Genomic DNA, 12971 nt, shown 5'->3' with positions numbered 1-12971 from the left:
TTTAATCAATATAAAGCCGAATAAAAACACATATACTAAAGTTGGAACGATACAAAAAATGTATTATAATCACAAAATAATTTATTGAAATAGAGTAATTTTATTCAATTAAATACATTATCAATCGTGCAAGTGTAATCTTAAATACTTGTTTTAAACGTATTTAATAAACACTAGATCGTTTCGTGATAATTATATTTATTTCCTGACTTTAAGAAAATTAATAAATACAAATTAAAATTCCAATAAATAATCAACAAATAAATAAAATGTTCATGAAAAAATTACTATGGTCATGAAAAAATGGTTATTAAATTGGTTCAATATAATTATGTCAGATTATATTTTCACAGTTTATTCAAATAGAGGACAACACTATATGAGAAATATAATATATTTTAAAAATCAAATAACCACAAATGGCATGAAATAACTTTATTAATCATGACATAAGCGGTAGTAATGGATGGATGCATGAAATATATTAATTTTTTTATTATTTATTTTATATTACGCTTATGTACTCATTTCCACAATTTAAACAGTTTAAACAGTTTCACATTTTTTTCATAATATGGAAATCAAATCCTCTTTATAGGTATTCTGGCTATCAAAAACTATGGTGGTCTGGAAGTGCAAAACATTTTTACAATTTAAGAAACAAATTAAAATGATAGAAAACGAATTAAGATAAGACAAAACGACTTACAATTTCAGGATACACGTTAACAAAAGGCGAAACAATTTCACAAACGAAATGAACAAACGATAAAACAATTTACAATTTCAGAAAACACATTATTACACCGTCTTGTTCATTTGGTTTGTAAAATGTTAATATCTTTCATGAAATGTAAAAGAGACTTGCACCACCGGAAAAAAACATAAAAAAACAATTGTAAATTATACCATCCATCCATTTCCTACCGCTTGTCCCTCTCGGGGTCGCTGGAGCCTATCCCAGCTGCACTCGGGCTGAAGGCGGGGTACACCCTGGACAAGTCGCCACCTCATCGCAGGGCCAACACAGATAGACAGACAACATTCACAATCACATTAACACATTTGTTAACTGTAAATTGTAAAAACAAAATGCCTTGCTGGGAACAGTAACAGTCGGTCAACAGCAGAGGGCAGTAGTACACTGTAACAAATACTCTGAAACGTTTTGATGCAGGTGCAATCCTGTTTTCCATTTTGATCGCAATTTTAAATCATATAGCGTCGATACGGTGTTGACTTTAAATTAAATATGAAGCAAGTTTACATGTTACGTACAACATCAAATGTATAAGTTGTATACGTTATTTTTAATATGAGACTGCCCTCCTAAAGGTCAATAAACACACCAAATAAGCAACGAAATGACCTTATCATGCATACTAGGTATACATTTTCAAGTATTAAACAGTATAAGTCACTTATGAGAATGTCGTGTATACCGTGGGTATGGAGGTCCACTGTGACCACGCCCACACACTGATGTGGACCCGCCCCCCATCCAGATGTGCTGCCCACCGGCGTCTAGTCAGTGATCGTCCGCCGTCTGCAGAGCGTGGAGCTCCGGAGAGTCACTCAACAGGAGACGAGAGACTAGACAACATTTTACTCGGTTCAGCAAACATAACAGGGTTTGCTTTGCTCGCACCTGGAAGTACCTGATGCACCAATGATGGAGGAGCAATTGAAAAATTCCCCTTTTTGGATGTGAAGACATATCAGCAGAGACCTGCCTCCTCATCCTCTTTCCTGTGCTCACCTTCAACATGACTTCACTATCGGGGTCCAAGGAGAGATCTGTGGCCGGCCGGGGCAGGAAATACACAGTAAGAGACAGACAAACCTCACTTTATTGATTATTGATCAGCAATGATTGTATTGATCCAGTACATCTACTTGCAAGACATCTTTTTATTAATACAAAAGAACGTACATTTTCAACTTACCAAAGCGGTGGCTGTTATTAGAAAATGTGAAGTTGTTGGAAATGTTGGCGTGTGTCTGTTGGGGGATTTGGTGGTGTTTGAAGTCCCCAATGTTGCCCATAATATCTTGGTAAAATGAAAGATGAACTATTTGGAGACATTCGTTTTCTTCAAGCCAAACAGGACATAAAACTCCTTAAGTTTGTGAAGGGCACAAATATATACATTTTTGATTTTTTCCCCCCTTTTTTTTGCTCAAATTTCTCAACAAACTTCAGTCCTAAACACAAATATCAAACATAAAAAGTGTTGTTTTATTTTTTTATTTACTCTTTTGATCAGATAATTTAGCTTAGTCAAAATAATGTTAGGCAAATGTATACTAATTTAAAACTTTGGCATTATTTTATCAAAAGGCCTTCAAAGGGTTAAAAACATTTGCTTGTTGGATATTTTCGTTTATGGCTGCAATTGATTGAGAGTTTTGGGGAAGTTTAGTAAAATAAAATATGAACTCCAAATGGGGCAGCACGGTGGAACAGGGGTTAGTGCGTGGGCCTCACAATACGAAGGTCCTGGGTTCGATTCTGGGCTCGGGATCTTTCTGTGTGGAGTTTGCATGTGCTCCCAGTGACTGCGTGTGTTCCCTCCGGGTACTCTGGCGTCCTCCCACCTCCAAAGACATGCACCTGGGGATAGGTTGATTGGCAACACTAAGTTGGCCCTAGTGTGTGAATGTGAGTGTGAATGTTGTCTGCCTATCTGTGTTGGTCCTGCAGGGTGTACCCCGCCTTCCGCCCGAGTACAGCTGGGATAGACTCCAGCACACCCACGACCCCGAACGGGACAAGCGGTAGAAAATGGATGGGATGGATGGAACTCCAAATGTTTTTATGCCCTTTGAACAATTAAGGATTTGTATGTCCTGTTTGGTTTTGTGGGTATAGCTGCAAGTGTATTGGATCGTACACCTGTGAAATAATTGGACATTAAAATTTAGAAATTTTACATAAAAAACCCTCTTGGGGAAAATCATGTTGGAGTAACACAACAAAAATGATGGCCAAAATACAACAGCAATTTACTAAAAGGACAAACAAGTCAGCCTTTGTCCCATGAGGGACAAGAGGAACCCCAGATTGAGTACTGTATGACAGTTGTCAGTCTGCCTATACAATACTGTAAAGCAGCGGATTTAAATTTTTTCCCAGTACCAATTAAGAAAAAATTGTCTCTCCGAGTACCAACATTGAAATACATTAGCGTAGTAGGCCTAAGTAAAAATTAAAACAAGGCATGGGGTTTTATTTATCAAATATATTTTATATATTTGGCCACTGTAACATTACACACAGTTTGAACAGTAACACTGTGTTTGAATATAAGAAAATAAAAACTGTACTTTATTCAAGTAATTCTTTGGCGTACCACTACATGGAGCCTGCGTACCACTAGTGGTACACATACCACAGTTTGAGAATAACTGCCATAAAGCATATACCTGTACTTTTAGAACCACGTAGTACAAATAATACCAGTATTAATGCCATAATTGCACCAATGCTGTACTGCAGGGATGTCCAAAGTGCGGCCCGGGGGCCATTTGCGGCCCGCAGCTAATTGTTTACCGGCCCGCCACACATTCTGAAAAAATTGCAAAATTAAAAATATTGCAAAAATTTAAAAAAACATTTAAAAAAAGTGGACCGAGGTGAAATCTAACAAGAAAAAGTTGCAATGTTGACACAAAGCTGCCATGCAGGCTGTTTTTTTTCTTTTGTCTTTGTTTATTTTTGTTTATTTTTGCCATTGCTAAAAAAATCTAATTCTATGTTATAATGAATTATTACTTAAAAAATATCACTTTAAAATGTTTTATGTGGAAAAAATATTGCATATATTGTGTGGTTGCCATACAAAAACATCAACGTTTTATTTGACAAAAGAGCACAAAACAAACAAAATTATAGTTCAAACGTAAAATCGACAGATATATCTGAAGTTGATCTCGTAATTTAAGTGTTAAAAATAAAAAAAAAACTAATAAAAATGTATAACTTTATGAGTGGGGGACCTTTTGGATCCCAAATATATTTAGTAGGATTTTATTTAACTTTTCAATGTGATTACTCAAAAATATTAAATAATTAAAATCAATGGTGTCCTGCATTATTAATCTTTTAAGGCTCTAATACTAAATACTGCATATTTCAGTTTTACTATAAAAAACAAAGTTGTCTTTGACAGAAAAGGCATAAAACCTTTTTTTTTTTTTACTTTATATCAACCTGAAGTTGATATAGAGATTTACTGTAAGCGTTAAATAAAAAATAATAATAATTTTACTTATTTTTAACATTTTAATGACTGAGACCCTTTATGGTCCCCGGTAACCCTAAAAGTTAAAAAAAAAAATCCATATATTTTGTTAAGGTTTGAAAATGAAAAATATCAAAATGGCCCCCGCATGCTTAAATTTTTCCGTGTGCGGCCCATAGTGGAAAGAGTTTGGACACCCCTGCTGTACTGTACTGTTTAATGTCTCCCAAAGGACAGAAAGTGACTCCCACTGTGCCAGTGCTGCTTTGTAATATCACTTTTTTGTCCTGAATGCAAAAGTGACTTTTTAATCAGGTTCTAACAGTAAAACATGCCCCTTGAGCCTGTTTTTATGAGCACCAAACCTGGTAAAAACTATCACTTCCCTCACTTGTTGGCTCCACTTTTTAGCAAGAAGGGAGACTCAAAAGGTCATTTTTGTTCGTCATGAAGGAACGCTTCCTTCCTCCGCTTTTCAAAAGACAGGCTTCACTACGCATGAAGTTGTTGTATGTGTTACAAGGCATCTATTAAGTTGGACAATGTATAGATGTAAAAAGTGCATCAAGTGTACAAGGGCCTTTTTAGAAGCCACACACTGTCAGACAGTGTTCAAACACAGATCATTAGCATTAAAGCTACAGGCGCACAAAATGTGTTTCATGCAATAAGGCTTCTGACAAGTACGTTTAACCTTCATCAAGACTAGCTTTTAGCCAAGACACTTGAGATAGATTATTGTAGGACCTAGCTAAAACCTATTTAAAATTGTTGAAAAATACAATAAATACATTTATGACCTTTTAATTCCCACTGAGAAGTAGGCAGCTCTCATGTATACTTACTAATAATAACAGTGCTAATGTTAATTACACAACCATATCTCTGTCTTTGGAGAATATTGTAATATCAGCATTCCTGTGTCACTGTTGCTAAGTTATTATAACCCCTAACGAGAGATTTCAGGAGCCGCTTGGCCACCACATCAATGACTCGACTGGATTTACTCCAACTCTTTGTGGCCTATTTGATGTTTCTGTAAGAAGTGGCGTATACTCGGAGTTTAGGATTAATAATAACACACGTCAACATGTAGGATCTTGCATCTTGACGCCCATGACTGACTGAAGATGTTTGATTCTATCAATCCAAAAGTGTAGGGGGTGGGGGTTCTGGTTTTTGTACGGTTTGAAGATTTTTTTCTACAATTGTAGTTTATATTTTAAAAACGTCATAAATGTTATTAAATTAGTATCACTGTGAAAGTAATAAGATTGCTGGACTCAAACCAACACAGACATCACAAGCTCACTTTTAAAGGGGAACCACACTTTTTGGGGGAATTCTGCCCATCACTCACAATCCTTATGTAACAGAAGAACACATGTTTTTTTTAATGCATTCTAAATAGTAAATAATAGTGATTAAAAGTCAGTTTACAATGAAGCCTAGGGGGGCTGCTCTGTTCTGCCTATAACACCCTTAAACAACATCCAAACGCCTTCATTAAGGTTTATATACATGATGGAAGTATACAGTATATGTAATGTAGTAACGGGCCCATTTATAATAACATTTAGTATTTATGTATTTTGCTAAATAAGCATTTGCTTTTTTAATCACTGATTACTACTCACTGCAGACTTTATTAGAGCCAACAAACATCCCTTGCTGTACAATGTATGCTGTCATTAGGATGCCGACTGATAGATTCTTGTTATATTCCCATTAAGATGAAAAATGACTCATAATCCTCGCAAAGTCTAAAGTCTATACCTGCTGTCAAAGTGTACCAACTTGTTGGAGTACGCCCTCACCCTTCTACTATCCATTTTATTAACGTTTATTTATGAGTTAGAATGCATAAAAAAATACATCTGTTGTCCAGTCTTTCAAAATGATTGCGAACGATAGGCAAAATTCCCCAAAAAGTGCAGTTCCCCTTTCAGCATTTACACATAGCACCAGCATTTTGGAACAAGAAGAGGTGATAAAATACTGTAAAAATATAATAAATGTATACATAGCAGCATAGGAGAAAGTTACGTATGTACAAGTTTCACTTTTGCATTTCATTGCACTGTGGTGTGTTCAAGAACCATTGATTAAAGTTAGAAACAGAGGTATTACTCTTTTTTAAAGATAGAAGGAGACTTAACCCCCATCATAATAATATGGTAACCTTACAATATTGATAATTATAATGATGTATTATTATGACTGATATTATTGACTGATAATGATGTATCAGATAATCTATATTTTACACTTTAAAGGAAAACTTGACCGATTTATAATTATATTTAAAATAATAACGACCAATAATAATAATGATCATTCAAATTCATATTCTAGACAATGTTATATTCAATCAATCATCAATCAAAGTTTACTTATACAGCCCTTAATCACAAATGTATCAAAGGGCTGCACAAACCACAACGACATCATTGGCTCAGATCCCATATTGAATTTGTTGGCTTTTTAAAAAACTAACTTGTTTTCTGGGACAAAACAAAATAATTTAGGGGGTTTATCTAGATATGCGCTAGATATGTCTAGTGTTTTAAAAAGCTGGTTTCAACCAAATCCATGCAATAATGTGTTTTGTATTGCATGTAAACATACCAAGTGTATGTGTATGGGGCGGCAATGCCGGGTTGAGGGTGGGATGGGGGACCAGAATACGATGTAGCAATTTTCAAGCTCTCTCCTTTTCTTATATGTCCCACAGATGCCTGACACATCCCCTACTAAATCGGCCTCTTTTTTTCCGGACACTTGGTACCGTAAGACGTATGATGAAACCACCCGGTCCAGCTCCCGTCCCGCCCCAGAGGGTGCTGGCTCTATGCCCAGTTCCACAGGCACACCATCTCCTGGCTCGGGGATTTCCTCACCAGGATCCCTCTCCGGATCACCGGGGACCATCTCGCCGGGGATTTGCACCGGCTCTCCCGGGTCTCTCGGCGGTTCCCCGGGTTTCGGGACAGGCTCCCCGGCCTCAGGCAGCGAAAGTTCTCCTGGGAGCGAAAGAGGGATTTGGTGTGAGAACTGCAACACAAGACTGAAGGAGCTGAAAAGACAAGCGCTAAAGCTTCTAATCCCAGGACCTTATTCCAGCAAGGTATGTACTGTATGTTGTTCGGCTCTCTAAAAATAACTTGCTTTTGATATTTGGACATTTATTAATTTGCTTACACATGACAGATTAGATCCTTTCATTATTGTCTTCCCTTAGGTGTTGCAATCTAATCGAGGTTATTGTTGTCATAAATCACAAGGGTGTGCTCATTTGTCCAACGCTCACTGACCATCTGTGCTAAGGAGAAGCTGCGTGGACTAATGTTGACTTTTGAACTATTATTATTGATATTATTATGGGGGGATTCTGCATAAATGTCCCCACATTATCTCATTGATCATATCACCTCCTTGAAATCGATTATCTGCTTATATTGCTTCTTTCTTCTTGTTGGAATTGACATGATCAATGGACTACTTAAAATCAAGGAGCACTTAGAGCAAATATTCATCTTCATGGATTTCCTTCCTTTTTCCATTTTATTTGGCAGGCAATTTATTTTATTTTTTTCTTCCTATCCATGCAATCAATTTGAAATCCATCAGTACAGTGACTCTCAATAGGGACATCATGAGGGCTGGGACTTGATTGATGATAAAGAATTGAATCATACTCTGCACGCATTGATCACCATGTCTGCAGATCATTTTTTACACTGTTAACTTCCTCGTGAATTGTTCCTGTTGAAGAACATTTCTCATGACCTAGAATTAAAACAATTAATGAGATATACCACACATGTGGTGTTTAAGTCTACGGAATTGTGTCTACAAGATTACATTTTGTGCTCAGTTTCTTCAATATATTATAGGAATAATCACAACCAATTTACCAATTTGTTGTTTTTTTAAAAAATGTAATCTAATTGTTGAATAAGAGCATCTCTGAATGTTCTGATCCCCTGTTTTCATGTCAAGATAGAATACAAGTACGATACCAAAGGAGTAATCTACAGTAGTATACTGCTCGCAAAGCAGTAGAGATTAGGGATGTTCCGACCAGGGTTTCATGCTGCTGATTCCGATCATCCACTAGTGAGATCGGCCGATACGAATACGATACCGATCACATACATTAAAGGCGCTGTTTGCAACATTTAAACGGATGCCTAGAGGGCGCTAACTTTCCAATTTTTCCACAGTACATCCCACCCTCTCAAGGTTGCTTGTACGTAATAACGTAATTACATACGTACGTAACACATGCACGAGCATTAGCTTTAGGTGTTGTTAGCTAATAATAGCAATGTGGAAAAAAATAAATGCCATATCAGCCAGAGGGGATCTGCGTTTGTGATCGGCATTAAAAAGCGTTAATCAGTAATGGCGATGACATTTTTTCTTATGAAAATTGGCCGATAGCTCTGCACTCAAATGTCAGGTCACACAAAGGCAGACACAAAACATAATATAACAATATATTTAATATCCACTAAGAAACACAAGTAAAGACTACAAATAGACAGTACTGTATTTTTCGGACTATATGCCCTACCAAATTATAAGGCGCACTGCCGATTCAGCTCTATTTTCATACAAAGGGTGCATTAAAGTGGTCATATTATGATTTATTTCTACATTTAAAACACTTCCTTGTGGTCTACATGACATGTAATGGTGGTTCTTTGGTCATAATGTTGCATAGATTATGTTTTTCAGAACGTCTCTTCAGAATGCGGTTTTGTTTTTAGCGATTCCATAGCGAATGTACTGACAGATATAAGTTAGAACTGTACGCTACTTTATATTAGAAATGGCAAGAGGGGAGGATGAATGCCCCACAACAAGAGGATAGAGAAAAAAGAGCTTATTGACTACGGCGCAGAACACAATGGCGGACGCACACCAATTTTTGGGACTTATGCAGATCCCAAATACACATCAGCAGGTACCAAAAGGTAAGAAAAGTTGGTTTTGCATAATATTGCGAAATAAAACGCCAGATAATAAGTCTCCTAATAGGTAACATTTTAGGGTCCTTATACACACACACCATACAAATACCCGTATGTTGAAGCACAGTATGTCTGACTACGGTAGCCAAAATGCTCAAGTGTTGCGGCTTCGTAGCTTATCAAGTTCGTACCAAAATACTTTGACAGATTTTTGAGCAATATGTGTATTGCTCTACATTCTCAATGAAACATCAACGTTTTGATGTTGTTTTCTTACGGGTACTTGCTAGCATCATTTATTGAACTCGCGTCAACTTGCTGTCCACACGTATCTCTTATGTGTGACTGCCATCTACTGGTCACACTTATCATTACACGATGTACCAAATAAAATTGCATCGAGGTCGGTAACCACAACCACAATAAATGCGTACATTAGTTGCACCGAGTTATTAGGCATACTGTCGATTTTTAGGCAAATTAAAGGACTTAATTTGCGCCTCATAGTCCGGCACTGGGGAGCTGGGGTTCATTGAGGGACACATGAATGCCAACACGTACTGTGACATTCTGAAACTCAGTCACATGACAGTTTTTCAACATGATACCACACCTTCAACTGGTCAAGAATGTGTGTAACAACCGTGGAAAGTATTCTACCTTGCAAAGTCCCTAGACAGCTACTACCAACCAGCCACCCAGTTATTCACATTTGTTATGTGCCACTGCATGCCACAGTGTATCGAATCAATTTATTATCACACATGGTGCTCATGCCGTGTGCGTAGAAGGATTCTAGTGGCATAATTTCTGCCTCTAAGTTTTTGCAACTGACTGTTTTTTTTTTAGTCATGGATACAGCAGAGTCACACATCAGGCTCTGAGCTAATTAGCAGCATCTATTAATGTGCCATTGTGGGAAATATAAAGTATAGACATGGCAAGTGGGAGAGGAAGTACAGTAAATGAGAGGCAGTGGTGCAAACAGTGTAGGATCCTATTAAGTCTAGTGTGAATGTGATAGTAGGAAACTGAAACAACGTGACCTAATGGATACTGTTAATAGAGAGGAAACCAATACATTATTTGAAATGTGTTTTTAACATATTCCTCACCATGGTTAAAATAGCACAGTTGTAGTTGGTGGATGCACTTTACGGGGAGTAAATTACACTCACTGTACACTTTATTACCCGCCATCAGTGTGTGAATGTGTGTGAATGGGTGAATGTGGAAATAGTGTCAAAGCGCTTTGAGTTCCTTAAAAAGGTAGAAAAGCGCTATACAAGTATAACCCATTTACCATTTATTATGTACACTAATGTGGCTACGTGCATAATATGAGATGTGTAACTATTTCACAAGGATTTTGACTTACAGTATCTAAGTGCAGTGTTTCTTAACCATAGGGCCGGGTCCCATTGTTGGGCCACGAACAACCCCTAGAAGGCCGGCAAAAAATATCTGTTTCTCAGCTGTGGAAAGCAGCGGTACTCAGTTGTAATATACTTTTCCACCTCTTGTGGCAGTAACAACAACCGGAAAAAAAACAAAAGAAGTCTGGAGCTAAAGTCATAGAGAAGTTTCTTAAGTGCAGAAAATATGACTAAAGAGATGAAGCTGTATTTTCATTTGCACTTTAATTTTATTGATAGTTTAGTTAAGAAACATATTCATTAAAAATTGTATAAATGTTAGTACAACATAATTGTATGTACATTTATTTTTTCGTCAGCTATTTATGAGTCCCTTCTTATGCAGTTTATTAGTACTTATTTTTCCAATCAGCCTGATCAAAGCCTAAGGTTTGTGTTAAATAAATAATGGTTTCATATCATTTGACGAGGTTGTAAACTGTAAGTACGTTAGATAAAATTATTTGATATGATAAAAAGCGAGAGTAAGATTACTAATTGTTAATATTTGAGTGGTCTCCGAACCCATCTGTAGTGGAAATGTTGGACCTCGAGGTCAAAAAGGTTAAGAACTCCTGTCTCCTCAATAAGTACTAAAGTATATCCAAATTTCTATAATATTGTTCCATAAGAAGATATCTCTGAAAGGATTAATATTCAGTGTAGTACCACAACAAAAGGACTAACCATAGTGTGTGTTTTTGTTTCTGTGGTTTCAAGCCCTTTTTTTTCAAGGGAATTGAATGTTGAAGGTGTTGTGGGTCAGTTAAAAGCAGGATTCACACTCTTGGTGAACAAGTGTGACCGGATTATCTTTTACCCTCACTAAAAATGCCAGCTCAGCACAGTGTAGTGTCATGATGGTGTGTGTGCATTTGTGCGCTCATCTTCTGCGTTTGTTCTGTCAGCATGACACTTGAGGGTTTTCCCTACTGGACACTGACACCTACATGAACCCCCCATTGTCAGAATAACATAAACCTCCTTGTCGACCTGTGTCTAATTCATACATGGATTTATCATACTCACACACACACACACACACACACACACACACACACACACACACACACACACACACACACACACACACACACACACACACACACACACACACACACACACACACACACACACACACACACACACACACACACACACACACAGGACTGTTAATAACATGCTAATGATGACCTTTAACTGCAGAATATTGTGCATTTAGGATGTCTGCAGAAAATGGGCGTACGTGTGTCTGTATGATGATTTGTGCATGTGAATAAAAAAAAAACACACAGGTGTGTCCGTGGGATGACAGAACCCTACTAGTATTGTGGTGAAAAGTAAGGTGGAAGCAAGAGATGGAGCTGTTCCTTTCAAAGAGCCGTTCAAAATACTAGTTTGTGGTTTTTCTTTTGTTAGTATTTACTTGTTTTTACCAAGAAAACAATCACTGGTAGCAGTTATAAGATACCATTTGGATCAGAATAATTATAAGTTACACTAATTTATACCAATCCATACTGTGTTTGTGGAAAATATTTTAAAATGTTGATTTTATTTGGCTTGTTTTTTCATTGTAAGGAGGTACTTATCTTTATGCTTTATACAGGGAGATCACTGTTTTGAGTTTTTCCTCACCTATAAAAAAAAAACTTTTTGGCACAATAAAAACTACACAGGCTACAGATAGGTGCAAAATAACTTGGTGTAAAAAAAAGAGCTTTTTAACAATATAGACAAAATATAGCCGAAACATAATAAATGAATACTATGTGTACAGGGCAGCACGGTGGTAGAGGGGTTAGTGCGTCTGCCTCACAATACGAAGGTCCTGAGTAGTCGTGAGTTCAATCCTGGCCTTGGGATCTATCTGTGTGGAGTTTGCATGTTCTCCCCGTGACTGCGTGGGTTCCCTCCGGGTACTCCGGCTTCCTCCCACCTCCAAAGACATGCACCTGGGGATAGGTTGATTGGCAACACTAAATTGGCCCTAGTGTGTGAATGTTGTCTGTCTATCTGTGTTGGCCCTGCGATGAGGTGGCGACTTGTCCAGGGTGTACCCCGCCTTCCGCCCGATTGTAGCTGAGATAGGCTCCAGCGCCCCCCGCGACCTTGAAGGGAATAAGCGGTAGAAAATGGATGGATGGATGGACAATGTGTACAAAAAATATTAATATTAATATTAATTAAAACATTATATAAATGTGAGTACACAATTGCACTACTCATCTGTAAATGTTGCAAATTTTTTTTTTTACTTTGTCTCATTTTGTGTTTTGTTTCTAGTCCAGTTAGGTGGCTATCAAGGCAGCATGGGCCATTTGCATCTAAAA

The 12971-nt window shown here is 37.3% G+C and overlaps 1 protein-coding gene across 1 annotated transcript in view; it reads left to right on the top strand.

Moving 5' to 3' along the window:
- Window positions 1-1660: 1660 nt before the first annotated feature.
- The window catches only part of kif26ba (kinesin family member 26Ba), a 184625-nt gene continuing 173314 nt past the window's right edge, over window positions 1661-12971 (top strand). Inside the window, exons 1-2 of the mRNA XM_062025486.1 lie at window positions 1661-1826; window positions 6979-7371. Of these exons, the coding sequence (XP_061881470.1) occupies window positions 1767-1826; window positions 6979-7371 (453 nt within the window). The 5' untranslated portion in view covers window positions 1661-1766. The remainder of the gene's footprint in view (window positions 1827-6978; window positions 7372-12971) is intronic.

The sequence above is a fragment of the Entelurus aequoreus genome, linkage group LG02, assembly GCF_033978785.1.
Source record: "Entelurus aequoreus isolate RoL-2023_Sb linkage group LG02, RoL_Eaeq_v1.1, whole genome shotgun sequence".
NCBI lineage: Eukaryota > Metazoa > Chordata > Actinopteri > Syngnathiformes > Syngnathidae > Entelurus > Entelurus aequoreus.
Note: the sequence above shows the minus strand (reverse complement) of the source record. Positions and strands in the feature narration are given on the sequence as shown.